Below are 18,251 nucleotides of genomic sequence, written 5' to 3'. Positions count from 1 at the left end.
AATAAAAAACATGTAATATTTGATCTCCACGTTTGAACTTGAGACCTCGAGACCTCCTTTTAAATCAGCCCTTTGGGCCCCCCCAAAGTAACCCTGATGCATAGTAATCGATGTCTGTTGCTCTACTTGGTTTAATTTTTCTTTTGCCGCCTTTTTATATGTCATGAATTCTATAATAAATTCGCTTCTTTTTATTTTTCAGAAAAAGATCAGAGTGAATCGGCCTCTGGCCTAAAAACAAACCCCCTTCACCTCCTCAAATCGCAACAACGAAAAATCATGCAAATTTAGTTGTGACGGTCGATTCTAAGGATGCTTCGGGCCGTCGGGCTTCAATCGAGTCACAAGCGAATTTTGAAAAAAAAAAAAACATTGATGACGTAGCATCAGTCGGCAGTCTGGGGGGTGGGATAGGTGAACATGGTCCCCGCCGCAATCTAATTTTTTTTTTCTCTTACCTTACTCTATTCACTACAATGGCTGGACATTACACCATCGCTGGCAAGCAAATTCCTACCCACATTGTAAGCATCATTGCCTTGTTTTCACCTATATCGGGAGGACTAGACTTTTTCTCTTTTCTTTTCGGTGGCCCTGGCACCAGTTTGACATTGTTGTTTCGTCATTGAAGAAATGCTTGTACTAATTTCGAGTGGGTTGGCGTGTTTTTTTTCTCTTTGTTTCGACGAATCTAGGTCGCCATGGCTTTCATTGGTGCCTACGCCGCTGCTGGTATCGGTTACAGCATGAAGCCCAAGCCCGCTCAACCTGCTACTCCCCCGATTCAGGCTAGCTCTGCTGACGAGGAAGCTTTCATTCGCGAATTCTTGAGCAAGGCCGAAGCCGAAGAAAAGAAGAACTAGACACAATTTTTCCCGTACCGCGTCTTCAACCACATTAGTTTGCGCAATAAAAAAAAATAAGTCAAACAACTGTGATACTGTTACCTAGAAACCAAACCTCTGTCTCCATGTTTTACTTCTCGTCACGGTAACATTTTGATCATCAAAAAGGGAAATATGCGCCTTGGTGGTGGTTGATGAATCGACAGAAACAACCTGAAATTGATACCTCTTGTTCGCATACGATAGAAAAGCCATCACCAAACTGGAGTATGTTATATTTCGAGTCAAACATTAGTCGGCTATAGGGGCACGGCTTCGCTGAGATCTTCTTTTGGATAACCATGATCCATTGTAGCAACATAAGATTTAAAGTGTGAGTTTAACTGTATTGTGACAGCCTGGTTGTAAAAGCGATAAAAAATGCATATACAATGAAAGAATAGAAAAGATTGGATGCCAGTGTGGCTGATTGACTATGTCTATTTGGTCTAATCATTTCATTCTGGTTTTTTTTTTTTTTTATCCACAAGTGATTCTATAAAGTCATTTTGTTTTAAGATGAAATACAGGTTAATTGAGTTTATAGATTGTGGAAAGTGACAAGCGACAGGGAGCAAATAACATAAAGCAACACGAGAATAGAGAAAAGAATCAAGAATCTTCTTTTTTTTTGTCTAAGCCTTGGGCTTGCTAGGATAGTACTTCGAGTTGGAGCACTTGACAACTTTCCAGCTGATGTCGAGAACACCGATATCAAGATCACCGCGGGGAGCAATCTTCTTGAAGGCTGCAGGCGTCAAATCAATAGCCTTGCCTATAAAATGTCACAAAAGAAAGGTGGCAAAAAAAGGGGGCGAGGAAAAAAGTCAGTCATTGAATACATTGGTAATCCATAGAGACCGAGGTTACGTACCAACTTTGCAACCAGCGCATTTGTCAACGATCTTCACGACAACGGACAGGTTCTTGTGCTTATTGTTGGTAATCTTCATGCACTTGTAGCAGTTCTCGAACTTTTTCATAGCCTATAAATGATGCGAGTTGATGTCAATAAAAATGGACTATGATAATAGACATTTTTCTCGTTGGAGAGAAACAATGAATCGGTGTGATATTACCATGGCGCCAATCATGCTGTGGATAGAGGCGGAGTACGGAGGAAGACCATTGCGATCATAGCAAGCAGCATTCTTCAAATCTTCGCCAGTATACCTAGAACACCGCCAAAAAAAATTAGAACAAACAAGAACATTATTTCAGGAGTGAGGATGATCGATTTCTATTACAGAATCGATGCTTCTATTTCGAAAAGCAAAAGGAAAAAGAAGGGAAGAAAGTGGATCATTACCAAGTACCACGTCCACCACGCTTTTCAAAGGGACTGGTGCCGTTGTTAAACATCATTAAAGTGGCAAGGCCACGTTCTTCGAGTTCTTGTTCGGCATTGGCGAAAGAAAACAAGGCGACAATGAAGAAGACACAAAATGAGAGGAATACGACCGGCTTCATTGGGAATACGTAAAAAGAGTGGAAAGAGGTGAGCAAAGAAAAAAGGATAAAAGAACGAGAAGAGAGAGATGAAAAGAAGAAGGTTGAAACGGAGAAGAAAAAAAAAGAGGTAAAAAAATTAAAAAAAAAAAAAAAAAAGGTACGAGCAAAAAAGAAAGGCAATGGCCCAATGAAGAGAAAATAGAAAAAAAGTAAAAAAGAGAAACCAGATCAATAAAAGTAGACAAGTCAGATAGGATGATCGGACATCAGTCGATGTAATAATCATCCACGCTGGTTGTTTTTTTCATTTATTTTTTTCTTGAATTCAGTGCGTCTGCATGCTTCTTTGGCGACACAGAGACGCACAAAAGTAAATTGCCATCAGCCGATATGAATGTTATTGGGGAGGAGTTTGCTTCGCACCTCGTGCATCGAAAAAACAGTAATTCTACTTCTTAGCCATTCTTAGAACCTGAGCATGAACATGCTCTTTTCCAAACCGGCCTTAGAATCCTAACCATTGCAATGCTATAAAAAAAGCTATCTTATCTTTCTCATCTTTCTTTTTAATTTTTTTTCATTTATTTCTTCATAAGCGCGTCTGTTTGATCAAGTTTTTCAATGGGAAAAAAAACCAAATAGATTTCAATGAAATACTACCAATGGGATGCATCGCAAGTAGTGGTGGGGCGAGACACAAAATAAAAAAGGATCGACCTGAGGCTGGGTTACGGTGGAGAGGATCTTCATATGATGCTTCAAACTCAATTTCGCTTTTTTTAGTGATATCTTTGGTTGTTTTTCCTTTAATCGTCCTTATACCACCCAACATTACCTTGCAATAGTTGCTTTGTGTAAGTCTTGTTGCAAAATCCGAGAATAACCTGCGTGAAACAAAAAAAAATGGCACAGTTGCCTTTTATGGATATCCATGACCCCATTTGGCAACGGTCCTTTCCAGTGATTTCCTGGAATGGCCCTACTTCAATAAACATGCATTTGAACGGTTATCTAATCGTAGTTCACCGCAAAATAAAAGAATGCCCTAGATTTATTCTTGGTCAGTTTAACAAAGACCGTACGTGACAACGAACAGACTCTGCTGTTTCGCTGTGGCAACAAAAATACATAAACCAAAGTAACCAGGTAACCCATCGGGGTCCCCATTCTCCGACAGTGCTATACTGATTCAAGTGTAGTATGGCATGTTGAGCGACGTTGTTCATTAGTACCTCGTACGTTGCTTGCGTTTCTTGTTGTTCATCGTAAAATAAGCCAACATGTCACTGACGGTTGCACAAAGCGAATTGCAATGGATAGGCGGGGTGTCTATTTGCTCCAATCAACGTACCCCGCATCCAGACCCTTCATCTATTATTGGGTTGGGTCGTGATATCACTCAAAGAAACATGAGAAACTCGAGAAATACACAAGAACACAAAGATCGACGCGCATCCATTCCAAATTCAAACACACATCAAAATGTACAAGATGTAAAAAAAAAAATAGGCCTAGAATAGTTCATTTAAAATTAGGGTAAAAAAATGCCAATATCGTTTCTCTTTTTTCTTTCTTTCTTAAAAGCAGCAAAACAATAAATAAATAGGAATAGGGTAAATTTAGATTAAAGTTTGAATGGAGTCAAAGAGAGACCCCTCATTTAACAACTGGAAGCATGGACGATGGGCATTCGTTTCCGACCATTGGTAGTGAGTCCCTTGCTGGGCTTTTGCTCAATGAAATTGATACCCGCTTCATCGCACTTATTGATGGCTAGACTCAGTCGTACAGCCATTCGATATTCGAAATCATACTTTGTACACGCCAGTGCCAGCTGCCATAGTTTACGACTCTTGCGAATATTGCCTAAACCCCAACTTGTCACGCCAGATTCTAAGAGAAAAAAAAGAAAGCGAGTCGTAAGCTTAAGCACATCAAGTTTGATAAAAAAAAAATGGTTCCTTTTCCCCGAGAACCGGTCAATTTACCCCAATATGCAAAAGGCACCACCCATGATTCGACCTTTAGGCAATGTTTGTGATCGAGAATCCAGTTGAGATGAGCAATACATTCTTTGTGACGCTTGAGAGCATTGAGGACGGACGATTTGATCAAGAGAAGGATGGCCCTTTGATCGTAGTAGTCGGGAGGAGTGGTGGCCGGCACCAGTTCCCGTAATCGAATGTTGTATTCCATTTTTTCGCGGTCATAGATGAGCTCGAGGGTACGCTGGACTAGCGCAAGCGACTTTTCCAACGATTCTTTATCCATTTGCTCAAATGCATTCATCACCAGAAGAAGTTCTAGACCCGGTAGACTGAAATCCATGTCTTGGTACCCACTGCGTTGGAAAAACTCGACCTTTTTCTGAACGTAAGCGTCAATGTATGTCTTGCGGCCTTGCTGATCCTTGGCCAGTTGCGGGACTTCGGCAAAGGCCAGGATACCTTCGGTCCTTCGGCCTAGCATCTCGTAACAAGCTCCCACAAAGTATTTTGAAAACGCAGGAGACCAGTACTTTTCTCGACTCAGTTGTTCGAAATAGCTCGCAGCTCGTTCCCAGTCAAGTTGCAACGCGTAATTAAACCCAATTTCGTAATCCGACATTTGCTTCATCGCGACTTCCGCCCACTCGCCTCGACTGGACTCGGCCGCAAACGTAAAAGACTGCGTCGACAACGGCATGTTGCGCGCTACACGAGCAATCCGCGCCGCAAAAAAGAGGAAGAAACACGAGTTGGGATGGTGTTTTTGAGCGTCCAACAAACACTCGATGGCAGGTCCCATCATTTCCTTGGCATACAGTTGCGGTGTGAACGAGGTTAAAATCGAATAATAAGCCAACAGTCTACACACAAGGATTCAAACGTGAGTCAGTAAGTGACAGAGTAAAAGACCGTCCCATCTATGCTCGCACTTTTGCTCTTGAAAATTTCCCTTGGAGTGTGCCTTACTTACGTCAAAGATGCCAAGGGAGCCCGAATACCTTGGCCTTCCATGCAGACCTTTAACAGGGCAAATCCAAGTTGCTTGTCGCTCTTCCATCCCAAGGTCGAAAAGATTTTCAGAATTTTGGCTGGCATCGACGACAAGATCAAGTGCACTGTGCCAATACCAAATTGAATGGCCGAGACTGTATCGCGATCCATGTATTGAGTGTAGGTCTGGCCCATCCGCTTGTACTCTTGCCACACAATGGAATAGCTATTGTACGCTATCATTTTTTATGAGTACATTCCCTTATGCACTTCTTCTATCATTCACGTGTATAGTTCCTCGCAAGTTACCTTGGCGCAGATTGAGCCCGCACTTCAAGTAGCCCACCACGCTTTCCTGGGCCAGCTGCAATACGCTCATCAGTAAGCAGCACTCGGCTTTAACAACATGGGCTCGAAGCACGCCGTTGGGAATAAAATGGGGCGTCTCCTCTCGTTGCGTCGATGCGCGTTGGCTTGCCACATTGGTGGGCGGCGGGCTGGCGGGAAGTCCCGTGGAATTGCTGCTCAGAAACGACGTGAAATACTGTGATAGCGATTCTTTCAACGGTTTTTTGAATCCGGAATTATCGATTTGGGATTTCGCCACAGTGTATGCCGTAGCCAACGCTGCCATGGCCATTTCCACATCTTTTTCATGATAAGTCTATTTTCAAACATGCGCATGCGTTAATTATCTTGTGACTCTTCCCTTGTAAGTCATAGATCATGTTATTCCTTACCATCATAGCTGTTTGGGAAGCCGAGAGAAAAAAAAAGTCAAGGAAACGCAGTGAGCCATCCGAATTCATAGTTGGTCTTCATGTCACATTGGATTGTTATTTTTTACCTTTAATAAACGCCATAGCACCCAAGCCCAACGCATACAAAGGGTCACTTGAGAGAGAAAACCCATTATTTAGCCAGTCTGTCAGTAAATCGCTCATGTATCCATTTTTTCCTTACATGCTCGCTTTCACTTGAAATGTAGCTTTGGCCTTCATGAATTTGTTGTCAAACAAGTACTGCATGCCTTCTCGCACAGGCTCATCTGTTCATAATGGTAAATACAAGTACTATCGAGTCATCAAGATCATATAGCTTATATACCTGCTTCCTCTTGTTCTCGTGGACCCAAATCATTGGCGGGGATATTCTTGGCATCCACCGATTGGATGGCAATGATGTTATCACGAAACATGTCCAGATCGATGGGGTCCTCAATTGAATGCTCAAACTCGCGGCTTCGGTTGGCTCTAACACAGTCCTCGGATGGTATGCGCTCGGTCTCCTGTACCACTTCCACGCCACGCTTTCCATTTTGCACCGCGTCTTGTTCCACCTTAACATGCGTCTTCGGATTTGATGATTCAACAGGTTGAAAAGGACTATCGTCTGCACTATCAGCAACGGCTGCAACGAGTACGGCTGCTTCGGATTCCGGTGCTTTTCCACCCAGGCAGGGAGTTGCCATGGTCGTATCCGAAGCAACGGGTTCTTCACTCAAGGTCAGCGGTTCAGATTTCGAAGGGACAGCTTTTTCGTCAACGATATTTGCTTCAGTAGGCTGATCTGACGCCTTTCTTTCTTCAGTCAACACCTGAACGGTCTTTTCGTCTTTGGAAATTGCCTCCGAGGGAATGGCTTCGTCGCTCACAGTATTCACGGTCTTTCGATCATGGGCGGTAGGTTCCTCACTGGGCGTGCTGGCTGTAACGTCTGCTTGCGGTTCTTTGTCTTGCACTTGGACCGACTCCACTTTATCATTCGACTTTTCAGGGAAAGTCAACGATGGGAAAGGAATGGATGAACCCACTTCGAGTGCCTCGATATCCTCCACAGAGTCTGGTCCACCTCCCTCTGCCTCTGTCTCTGCTTCTGCCTCTGCCAGTCTCTTTTTCTCACAAGAAGCGTCCACCTCGGTCACCTTTGCCGCCTTTTCCATCTGTTCGCCTCTTGGCTTTTCGTTGTCTTTTTGCTGCTCGTTTCCGATAGGTGCAGATTTCGCAAGTGGGTCGTTCTCACGTTGATCTGAATCTTTTTGCATTTCATTGTCGGTCTTTGTGTTCGGAGGTTGATCTTGCTGGTCGTGTGCAGCGGTGTTGCGTGTAGTGTCACTGTCCGCTACAGGTGCCCTGATGGAGGGCTCCTCTTCGTTATGAGCAACTGCTGGTTGCTGCCCATTCTCCTTGGACTGAATTTCTGTGCTGAATGCCAAATTCTGACACCCTTCCTTGAACGGTGACGAGGGTGCTTTTTCTTCAGCCATCACTGGGTAAGTGGTGCCTACTTCCAATGCTTCAATCTCCGCAATTAGATCAGGTTCATAAGTTGTGCGCTGCCGTTCTTCTTTCTTTGTTGCTGTAGCTTCATCGTAGGGCTGTTTCTGGTCATCCAGAGTGTGGCTGTCGGCGTCAGCCATGGCATTTTGCAGGGCGGGAAGAATGAGCGACATGTTGGACACGGCTTGTTGATCGTCGTCGTCGTCGTCATCACTGTTCTCTTCGGCATCTTCAAACACTTCGCTGGCGGAATCCAACGCGATGGACGATGCTCGGGATCGAGAAGATGCTGCACGAGGCGTTGAGGGTTCCGTGGCTGTGGTACCTTGGTTACCGTCCTCAATATCTTTTGTGCTACCTACTCTACCGTTGCTTGCGTTGTTTAGTGCATCCTTATCATTGGTAGTTTTGGTGGCGCTAGGTGATACTGAGTTGGTCTCGTTATTATCCGCGATGGCTGTTGTATCCGTTGCCGTGCTTGCCAGGGATGCTTGCTCACTCGATTGCACAGTTTTGTGCGATTCTTGAGATTGCACCGATGCCAACGACTCGGGTCGGCTTGGTGGCTTATTTCGTATAGTGATGCCTTTCCAGGCCGTCTTTTTTGCAACCGCATTTTTCGACGCATTGGAGGATCCTTTCTTTGCCATAGTCCCAAAATCCAATCGTTACAGATCAAGCGATAAACGGTGGTAATAAGTGATTACAGAGATCAATTAACTCTAAAAAAAAAAAGAGAGAAAATTAAATAACAGTAATAAGAAGAGAAAGAGAAAGTTGGATGAAAAGGGAAAGAAAAAGGAGTGCAACTTTGCTAGGACGTGAGAACAAAGGGAAACAAAAGGGCTTCCAAAGTTCAGCATTGATACACAGAATATATATTAGCGGGTCTGAAATAGGATAATAAAAAAAAGCAACTCCCATCTTTTTTTAAAACGATTAAAGAGCGAATTATCAATTTTTTCTTTATTAAACGCTATACATGATAATGTCCCCACGACTCACTAAACAGCATTCGCCTCATATTCTGACAACAGCTCGGCCCTTTTTCTATTTTGATGGTCAGATTGCTTATGCAGGCACCGATTCACCCATTGTTCTCGTCTTAATAGCCAATCGTCTCCTTTTTGGTCGGTTGCATCATATGGTGTGGTTTTTTTGTTCCTTCGTTTCCCCCTGAAGACGGTCCAACCCCTACCATTTCTATTCATCCACAAGAGAACCTTTTTTCATTCCCATTGATCACATGAAATAGTCCTTGGTCGTGGCAGGGTTACTGTTGCAAATCACATGCAAATACAGTAACGGCATCACAAAAAGGTCCGACATTTGCCATGGTTGTATTTCTTGGCAACTGTTTCCCGTCTTGCAATGATCATTTGCAACAACAACAAAAAAGAGAGACGTTACAAAGCAACAATTTTTCATCCTGTTGTTTATCCGCATTTTATAAAATGAGAACTATGCCAAGATGAGAAAATGAGAAATCGACAGGTTCTTTTTTCCAAATCCAACAATGATAAGTGGGTGAAGAAAAAAGAAAAGAATGAAGAGAGAAAATAAAGAAAAAAGATTAAGAGTAATATTTACAGAAAATCAGAAACAAGTTCATCAACACAGAAAGAAAGAATGGAGAAAAAAAAAGAGAGTGAGCCATCCATTCCATCCGTTTAACCAAACCAGAAAAGAAAATTAAGTGTAAAAAGGGAAAACCAAGAAAAAAAAAGAAAAATGAAAATAAACCATATTAATCCCATCTATTGTATCTATCCCTATCCCTGTCCATATCCGGAGACCCTCGTCGTGATGAATTAGTGGAAGATCGATAGTAAGGAGACGATCGATAGGTATTTCCAGAGGAATAGTAACGATCATTGGAACGGTAGGATGATGGAGAGGGGGACCGGCGGTAATAGGAATCATGATTAGAATAGGATGAGCGATAGAATGACGATGTCCGGGAATAATCGGGCGCATAGCGTTCTGAATCTCGATAAGATCTTCCATACGGTGAAGAGGAATCCCTACTACTGCGACTGTAATCATAATGATTATCATCGCGTGGAACGTTGTGTCGAATGGAGAGCGCCGCAAGATGGGATGCAACAGGAGCGGGACTGGAAACGGTGGATCGTGGCGTTATGGTATCAGCAGGTTTCCATGCAGGTTCACTCTCGTCCTTCGCCGTGTCCAAGGAAACACTAGTAGCACGACTCTCTGACTGCTTTGGATCTTGCGCATCCTCCGTGCTGGTCGTCGGTCGCTTCTTTCGTTCTCGTTCCAGCTTCTGTACAAAGCTCACACCATGACTGTCAATAAACTTTTCAATCTTGATGCGAAGATTCGCGCTCATCGTACGCATCTTTTTTCCCGCACTTGTCTCGCGATCAAATATGTGATGTGTTATCTAAGTCAGAAAAAGGGACCTTTATAAGTGATCCTGCCAGTGATGAGACAAAAATTTTAGCCATCACTTACCTTTCTTGCCAGATCTTTGAACAAATGTTTGTCGCCTTTCCAGAGCAATTTGTGCTTGGCACTCAGGTATTTGGTGACAATTTTGCTGATTTCTTTCTTTAATTTGACGTCCTCTGAACTGGCCGCGCTAGACCCAGCATCCCCCGTCATCAGATCAAACGACGTACTTCGACTGGCAGATGGTGTAACACACTGCGGTGATCGACCCGGTTTACTGGACGGACTACTGCTGCTTGCCGAGTCGTGGCGTTTCCTTTCTGCATCCATGATCGCTTTCTCCACTAAACCGTCGAGCTGGCATTGATTCACACCTTCAATGGAACTCACTCTCTCTTCAGGGAAATTCCATTGTGACTTGCCGGTCAGGCGGTTGTAGTAATAAACCATACCATTGTCGCACGTCGCAGACTCCCAGTTCTGAGGGAGTTTGGGTGTAGCCGGAGCGGAATACCCTTCTTGCCACGCTCCCGATTCCCCGTAATAAGATGATTTGCCCACCTCCGCCGGCGTCGTCTCTTTGGAACTGGACGCCAGATGAGGGTATGCTGCCGCTCGCTGAGAGGTTTCCGTTTCCATAGGACTATATTGAAATCGAGCATCGGCACTGGGGTCCACATCGCCTATAGTACTTCCAGAAACAGCCGGGGCGTATTGGTAAGGATATGGTGACTGAGTGGCGGCAGGGCCTGTAGGGATAGTTGCCACATCTCCCGGTCGCCCGTAACGGTTATACATTTGATATGCTGCGGCATGCAGCATGGCGCGGGGTGCGGTTGGAATCACAGCAATGGGTGGATACTCCAGTTTCCATCGTATCTCAATCTCGTCAGCGTAGAGTGATAAATGCTCATAAATGTCGTCGTCCGGATCAAAAAATTCGCGTGAAGATTCAAATCGCGGACGTTTGTAAGCCGGCATATCGGTATCATCTGTTTCATCGTAACGTTTTGTTTGTCCATTCTCTTCTGTGCACGGGTTCATGAAATGAGTTTGCTTGAACGTCGAATTTTGCCTAATTCCGTTGCATTTCTTACCTGTGATATCGGTTTCCTGAACTTTGGGTTCCACATACTAAAGAAAGTGTTCCATGGATGAGTATATCCGCAAAGAAGACAATTAAACGACTGCTTACCACTCGCTTTGGAATACGGTAGACGCTCTTGAGCTGATCCCATTGATCCAATAATGTCTGTGAAAGCGAACGAATGTCCTCCTGATCATGCGTAGTGAAACGACGAACAATATCAAACATCTTGCAATCCTCAAGTCCATTCTTGTTCGCCAACGGCAACCGTTTCAAGACTTGAAGCACCTACAAAATCAAAATGATGGTTAAGATTTTCTCTACTTGATGATTACCAAAGACATTCCCATATTAATTTACCTTGAGCACGATTTCAGGGTCATTTTTCCATTCACCCAACCAGAATTTCAACATTTTGAGACCGTGAAGACGAACAAACTTTTTGAACACTTCTTTTCCCAACGAGCTTTCATCGTTGGTTAATTCAAGGCGATGCAACAGTTTGTTGACCAGATGTGTTTTTCCGACAGAATCCAGCATCTTCTTGACAAAGGACTGGACTTCATCTGGATCATGAATCGGTTCGGAAGCACGACGTCGACGCATTTTGCGGATCATCTTCTTTTGTGTCAAGGTCACCGCCTCCATGGTATCCGTGTCATCTTCATCCGAGGTAGGAACGGTCGGTGTTCCAGCTGAATCCTCCTCATTTTTGATCGCGCCACCAATATATCCTTTGCAGTTGGGTTCCTCACAAAAACATTTTTGAGCCACAGCACTAAAAAAAGTCAGCAAGTGTCCGTCAGCATCCTGGAGGTGGTCTAGCAAAGAAAAAGGTATGTAAGCCAAACTTACCCATAACGTTCAAATTTGTAATCAAAGGTAAGTTCCGTGCCCGCTTTCACAAAGCGTGTGGTAAAAATGCCGATACGCATTGTTTTACCAACCACCCATTTCTGTGTAACCGAATTTGGATTGCAAGAATGATTAATGAAGCGTGCCAAGCAACCCTTCTTTGTTGCATCAATAATCTGAAAAAAAAAAAGATTCATACCACCATCATTGATCAGTAAAGTTTTTTTTTTCTTCAACATTCCCTCCCCAATCACACCCATTATCCGTGTCCTTACCTCATCCGTTTTCAACGTCATGAAATAGTAATGCTTCAGACCTTCTGCCTCGTAAGCTCGTGTGCGCCGAATGAATTCGCTATTGGGTATCACTTCCCCGATATATTCCATAATAAATGAATTTCTAAACATGGACCAAAGAGGAAGGGGATGATGAGTCTCCTTGATCCACTCCAATTTTTTTTTTTTTTTTTGTTGTAAATCCACCTCAAAATCACTTACTTTGGTAGATCCGTCAATGCACGTAAGCCGAAACCCTTTTTTACAGTTCGAATGACGTCAACTCGAGCATACTGTCTCAACTGGAAACGACGATTCCGGCAAAATCGACCACATGAGCAATCGCTTTCCATACATTCCATGAACATCATGCGATTAATACAAAAGTCGTCGTCGCCGCATGCCGCTGAGGGATCGTCGACGCCTGGTTCGTATTTACACTCGCACGGCATGGACTCTTCAGCGATCGTTCGTCCCGTGGCTGAACCAATATAAATATTGGATTGAATATTCTCGTAGGTTTCCATCGCATCCGCCGTGGCAGAAGGCAATTCCGATTCATCGGTCTTGTCCTTGTCCATCCCCAATTCCACTTTGTCCGTGCCTGATCATAAACACAAAAATAAAATAAAAAGAGTAGAAAAAACAGTTAAATACTTTTTCATTTTGTCAAGTGTCTTGTCCGCCACCGGCCATTCACTGTTTCCGTGATCCCACAAAAAGAACGACATCATCCTAATGATCGAATGACGGGGAGGCAACATGCGGACAATGGGCATTGAGAAAAAAAAAGTTGCTTACCGTGGGATTCGTGTTTCCACATGGTAGTGGTGTCGGATGGGTAGGTAGGTGGAGTGCTGGTTGGCTGAGATGGGGTATAGAGCTGATCACGGTAGTCTTCCTTTTTCAAGGCATACAGCGAGGATATATTGGACATATCGTGCTCTTGCTTGATAAAAGGGTCTGCTGGTGAAAAATCAGGACTGATGGCTTCCACATCCACATCAGCAATCAGATCTGCGTCTGTTGAGTTGACGTTTTCAGTTGGTAAAAGAAGGCGACCGTTCCAAACGTCGCTAGACGACATACCAGGTTCGTTTTGATTACTGATCGAAACTTGGTCGTTCGTCAACGATAAGGACAGTGAACTGGGCGCTCTGTGAACAAATCAAGAAAAAACGAGTCAGTCTTTTTTACTGCGTCCAAATCTACATACTCCTTTTTGGGTGAGCATGGACCATTTTGCCTGAACAAGGAAGAATCTTGAGCACCCATGGGAAATGCGTGGCAATGCACAGCCATGAAACCCTCCATGATGTCTCCCGTCAAGGCTGCTGTGGTCCATGAAGGCCAAAGACGGTTGTGTGACGTTCATGTACTTTACCTGATATTCGCACTATGCATGGCAAGCACCAGCTTATTTATTCCACTTTGGCCTTTTTTTAAAAGTCGTACGGCGAAAGAGACAAGTGGGAAAAATAAGATGAAAATTCCAGAAACGCAAACAAGCGGGCAGAAGAAGACGGTATTCTCTTGTTGCTGTTTCTTTGTGCTGCACTAGTTCAACGGCGCTGTTGAAAGAAGAAAAAATAAGTTACAAGTTTTTGGGAAACAAAGCTGCCCTTTGCACTGATTTCCCAAAAAATTCATGTCGCGGTTGAAATGTGTGACTCGCTTTTTAGAAGATTTGGCGCTTGTCAATTCCCAAAAAAAGAAGTATGGAATAAAATTGGTTGGATGGGCGGCCCCCCCCCAATTCGTGGACTTTGAAAGGAAAAGCTCGACCAATGCCATTGGAAGTGTGAAATACTGTTGACCAAACGAAAAATGAAGCAGATCAGCTACTGCCAACCCAATAGCACATCGATATGGAAGGGGATTAGTCCATGTGTCAGAAGGTCGACCACCCCTCTTTCTTGGAGCCGCTTGAAGTAAATCATGTTCCAGCGCGTATCAGGACACAGGTCTGCTTGAAATGCTCGTAAGAAAAAAATCAGACTAAAAGAGACCACATCTGTGGCACGAGAGCACAATGGAAGTGCGGTTTATGCCTAACCCCTCAGAATTTCAACATTAGAATTCCTGCCTGCGGCCAAGTTCCTGGAAACCGGGGTTTACAATTACGAGACAATGGAAGTTTCATATGGTCAATAATTCTCCACGTTAATCAAAGCTTGTAGGCATTCATGGACACGAGCTGTCAGGCAATAGCATACCTGTATTTCAGATTTTACATATGCTAAAATGAGCTAGCCACATTTAGAGCAGCTTCTACCATCCAATGATGTAAATGACGTTGGTTATTTTCCCAACGAGGTGGCGCAAAGCAGGTCTTCCGAGCACAAATTGGCAACTGTGCCTGATATATCACACAAATATAATTCACAAATTCAAAAGCATCATAAAAAACTGCAATTTAACAGTACAATAATTAGTACTCCATCGTAAACAATGCGCGGATAATGCTTTGAGGAATAAGCTTATGCTTGCGGATGCAGAGACAAGAAGTGAATGCGACGCAAGCCACCCAATTGGCGCCCAACGAGTGGTGGCGGACTGGAAAAATTGTACCTTGGGACAGAACCCAGAGCAGGAAAAAGTTTGATTCTCAGTTGACAGCCGCAATATTAGAAAAAAAAAAGTGAATGGGCTTCCTCTTCAACGCATCATGACCGAAACTGCTGCTGTTGTCCAAGACCTTGAAGTCAGGTACTGCCACTTGGCCCAGGTCGCATGAGCTTTTCCCCTAGCCAACTTCTAACAATTGATATATTTGTTTCTAATGAGGTAGCCGTTATGAACGCGAACGTCAAGAGAAGATTGCGGAAAACCAAAGGTTATTGAAAGAATTGGGCTTAGCGAGACGCGAAGTTTTGGACAAGGCGAGCAATAAATTGAATATCACACGGTTTAAGCTATAATAACACTCGCTTTTGGTTCACAGGATATCCCTCACCTATCTCAACTCGATTCCAACGCGGTCCGAAAACGCGCCAAGTTCATCCCCAAAGAAGGCCGACCTAACAAAACCTTGCCAGCCACCCGTATTTCGCGAAGGATAAAGGGCATGGAGCCTGAAAAAATCGTAAGTGTCTATCAATTTTTGGACCATGGGATCCTGTAGCACCAATTGGCGGTGACTCTCTGAGAGTATTTGGATGAAAATCATTGAGTATTGACTTGCTTGTCTTTATATAAAGGCTGAATTGGAAGAAGTTCTTGATGCCAATGACAGAACGCGGCAGGTGGCTGTCAATGTCATCTCAGAACTGCAAGTGGAACCTAAAAATGAACCGGTGTTGCCCGATGATATCCATGTCCCTTTGACGTTAGGTAACATAAAATGACGACCGTCCACCACCACCAGATCTGTGCTTACAGCATCGTTGTTATAGCTTCCATCGGCACGACGATTTGGTCACTAGGAGAACTGTATGTTGGAGAAGGACGTAAAAAATACTGGAGCACAAGAGGCGTACGTATTATCTGCTCCTAGGTTGGACCATTATCAGTATTGTTTGGCTGACAGAGAATCATGACTAGTGTAAATACAAACATCCTTATCCCATCGGCTACAAAGCGACAAAATCCCACTTTGGCAACAACTACACCATGACCATTACAAAAGGCGACAATGGACCTGTGTTTTCAGTAGGTGCCTCACTAAATCTTATGGCTGCATTACATCAGCACTTAACTGCAGCCTTTTTTTGGGTGACAGGTTCAGGTCAATCAATCTTCTACCATCTTTACAGGTCCCACTCCGACAGCGCCGTGGACGGAAGCGTGCAAAAAGAGCAAATCACAAAATACCCGAGTGAGCGGTCCCTTGGTGAGTAGTTTTGAAAAAAAGTATATTATGAAAAAGAGGAAGGTGGGCCTACGGTTGCTGATGCTATCTACCAGTTTTACGGTTTTTCAGATATTTTGACGATGCATCTCATTGAACGCATGGAAGGCTATGATCTCGCATGTCAGCCCGAAATACCGGAACAACGAACGTGACCTTGACGATTCAATCTTCATTTTCTAAATTCCATTCATTTCCTAACGCGAAGCCCGTGTACCTGTGTGCGCTGACATTCACATATTCATCATCTGATTTTTAGCTTGCCGCCTTGTTTATTTATCATGCCATTCATGTTTTAGAGAGATAAAAAAAAATAACATTCACACACACACACACACACACACACACATGTCACATTTTCTTGTGGGAAGGGATGATTAAATAAGCGTGGGGTTCAGCCAGTCAGCGTACGCTCGAGTCTTAGCCAACATGAACTACAGTATTGTACTGAATGGGTCAACATTATATCCCGCTGAAAACACTGCAGTCGCTATTGTCTTCATTATCTCTCTCAGTAGCAGCACGACTGTCAATAACAATCAATGCTATGAAAGCTGAAACTGCGAATGTGGTCATGTGAACGAAAAGGAGAATTTAAAGGATTTATTATAACTGCTTAGAAAAAAAAATATATACGGACTGAAGCATGTACACAAAGAAAAAAAAACCGACAACAAAAGAAGCCCGTTGCACTAGGAAGTAAAATACTAATAAAATAGGATATTGATAGCGGGTAATCAGGGAACTAAATGTACAGAGCGGGAGTGAGAGAAAGAGACATAAGATGGCAAAAGAGAAGAATTACGTGTCGTGACTTCAGCAAACGGAGGTATCGTCGGCAGATGAAGGGAGAATGGTCGAGATATCAAAGTTTAACTTGCGTAGGAAGAGGGCCATTTCATCTCGATGGATATACAAGTCCCAATGCAGGAATCGAAGGAACGCAAGTTCCATGCGAGTAATCTCTCTGATGGACCATACATCCCCCGTAGCATGAACAACCTGTCTTGTCGATAAGCAATGATCTTCACTGTATTTGCTAGCAACCAATAAACTCGCCACGAAAATACGATGAGCAGCTTCAGGTTCAGCTCGGTATCCTACAAATAAAAAATAAAAAGATCATGATCAGTCAATCACTCCATCCTCTGTGTATCCTTTTTGCTGACAGATAGCTTACCTGCAGGGAGAGATTTACGGAATCGCTGAACATACATGAGCGCCATGACAAGATGAACAGGTTGGATATCGCATTTCTCGGTAATAAGTTGAATAAAAGGCACTAGATCAGGCAAATGCGAATCTCGTCGTTGAACGGTGCCGTCGACGTTGGAGTTGGAAGGTGGGCAAGGAACGGAGGCTGCGGCCGTTAACGAGGTGAGATTCGGTGCCGTTGGATGAAGAATGGCGTCGAAGGAAGAGGAAGCGAAATCTATTATTCATATGAAAATAATTTATCAAAATGTGAGTGTGACAAAGAAAAAGTTGACTATTTCGCAACCATAGATACCATACCAATAAAACCGGGAGGAATGGCTCTCCGGGTCGAAGTGATAGGTGCAATAAGCATAATTGCTGTACAGTTGACAAGGGGCAAAGGCCCAAAAAGAAGAAAAAGAAAAAAGAGTAAAAAAACGGGCCCACATTCACCGCCCGTTTTATAATCAAAAAAAAAAAAAAAGGTCTGATGCACCCTCCCAAATTCCCACTTACCCACACCCGACGGTCAGGAACGTTACAAAAGAAAAACTTTTGGTGTGCCCAGGAAAGTTTCCAAAAACAGCAATTCTCTGAGGATCGTTTGAAACCTGACAAACCATTGAGCACAAAAGAAATATCCTATTGGCACGTTCCCCCGACAAAAAGAATTTCGCAGAAAAAAAAAACAGCCAGTGCCTCGATGGTCGTCATCCGATGTCGTACAAGCCTTCCGGCCGGTTAATTCTCAGCTTTATTTTCCATTGACCCAAAAATATCATTAAACTTTTTTTTTGGTCTCAAAGTTAATCATGAACTAGTCGCTTCATATCGCTGCGCTCCCTGAGGACAATTATTTTGTACTTATTTGGCTTGTGCATTTGATGAGTAGGATGCTTTTTCTTGGAAAGTCACTCAAATATCCGTAGTGTAGCTGTTAAACGATCCGCAGTTCAACGGATAAAAAATCACGTGAAAA

The 18,251-nt window shown here is 43.6% G+C and overlaps 6 protein-coding genes across 6 annotated transcripts; 2 read left to right on the top strand and 4 right to left on the bottom strand.

Moving 5' to 3' along the window:
* Window positions 1–426: 426 nt before the first annotated feature.
* Window positions 427–1,100, top strand: BYT42DRAFT_571738 (uncharacterized protein). Its single transcript, XM_051568525.1, has 2 exons — window positions 427–524; window positions 696–1,100. The coding sequence occupies exons 1-2, from the start codon at window positions 477–479 to the stop codon at window positions 861–863; spliced, it is 216 nt and encodes a 71-aa protein (XP_051423121.1). The 5' UTR covers window positions 427–476; the 3' UTR covers window positions 864–1,100.
* On the bottom strand, window positions 1,101–2,486 carry BYT42DRAFT_571736 (RlpA-like double-psi beta-barrel-protein domain-containing protein-containing protein). The gene is made up of 4 exons (XM_051568524.1): window positions 2,194–2,486; window positions 1,964–2,057; window positions 1,759–1,870; window positions 1,101–1,659 (listed from the first exon to the last, which is right to left on the bottom strand). The coding sequence occupies exons 1-4, from the start codon at window positions 2,352–2,354 to the stop codon at window positions 1,520–1,522; spliced, it is 507 nt and encodes a 168-aa protein (XP_051423120.1). The 5' UTR covers window positions 2,355–2,486; the 3' UTR covers window positions 1,101–1,519.
* A 1,510-nt stretch (window positions 2,487–3,996) lies between these two features.
* On the bottom strand, window positions 3,997–6,512 carry BYT42DRAFT_497611 (uncharacterized protein; the record flags this gene model as incomplete). Its single annotated transcript, XM_051564511.1, has 7 exons — window positions 3,997–4,229; window positions 4,325–5,184; window positions 5,295–5,550; window positions 5,624–5,962; window positions 6,162–6,208; window positions 6,278–6,362; window positions 6,422–6,512. The coding sequence occupies 7 exons, from the start codon at window positions 6,510–6,512 to the stop codon at window positions 3,997–3,999; spliced, it is 1,911 nt and encodes a 636-aa protein (XP_051423119.1).
* A 2,560-nt stretch (window positions 6,513–9,072) lies between these two features.
* On the bottom strand, window positions 9,073–13,126 carry BYT42DRAFT_357888 (uncharacterized protein). The gene is made up of 9 exons (XM_051563206.1): window positions 13,027–13,126; window positions 12,448–12,881; window positions 12,226–12,349; window positions 11,951–12,126; window positions 11,456–11,873; window positions 11,204–11,383; window positions 11,106–11,142; window positions 10,072–11,036; window positions 9,073–10,000 (listed from the first exon to the last, which is right to left on the bottom strand). Exons 2-9 carry the CDS (start codon window positions 12,804–12,806, stop codon window positions 9,341–9,343), a joined length of 2,919 nt encoding a protein of 972 aa, XP_051423118.1. The 5' UTR covers window positions 12,807–12,881; window positions 13,027–13,126; the 3' UTR covers window positions 9,073–9,340.
* Window positions 13,127–14,824: 1,698 nt separating this feature from the next.
* Window positions 14,825–16,300, top strand: BYT42DRAFT_357856 (uncharacterized protein). Its single transcript, XM_051563205.1, has 8 exons — window positions 14,825–14,934; window positions 15,017–15,061; window positions 15,170–15,310; window positions 15,426–15,558; window positions 15,621–15,700; window positions 15,769–15,876; window positions 15,947–16,057; window positions 16,132–16,300. Exons 3-8 carry the CDS (start codon window positions 15,293–15,295, stop codon window positions 16,228–16,230), a joined length of 549 nt encoding a protein of 182 aa, XP_051423117.1. The 5' UTR covers window positions 14,825–14,934; window positions 15,017–15,061; window positions 15,170–15,292; the 3' UTR covers window positions 16,231–16,300.
* A 352-nt stretch (window positions 16,301–16,652) lies between these two features.
* BYT42DRAFT_571719 (uncharacterized protein) lies at window positions 16,653–17,689 on the bottom strand. The gene is made up of 3 exons (XM_051568523.1): window positions 17,591–17,689; window positions 17,256–17,507; window positions 16,653–17,175 (listed from the first exon to the last, which is right to left on the bottom strand). Exons 1-3 carry the CDS (start codon window positions 17,643–17,645, stop codon window positions 16,892–16,894), a joined length of 591 nt encoding a protein of 196 aa, XP_051423116.1. The 5' UTR covers window positions 17,646–17,689; the 3' UTR covers window positions 16,653–16,891.
* Window positions 17,690–18,251: the final 562 nt, after the last annotated feature.

Source organism: Radiomyces spectabilis (assembly GCF_025331425.1).
Source record: "Radiomyces spectabilis strain NRRL 2753 chromosome Unknown BYT42scaffold_7, whole genome shotgun sequence".
Lineage (NCBI taxonomy): Eukaryota > Fungi > Mucoromycota > Mucoromycetes > Mucorales > Radiomycetaceae > Radiomyces > Radiomyces spectabilis.
Note: the sequence above shows the minus strand (reverse complement) of the source record. Positions and strands in the feature narration are given on the sequence as shown.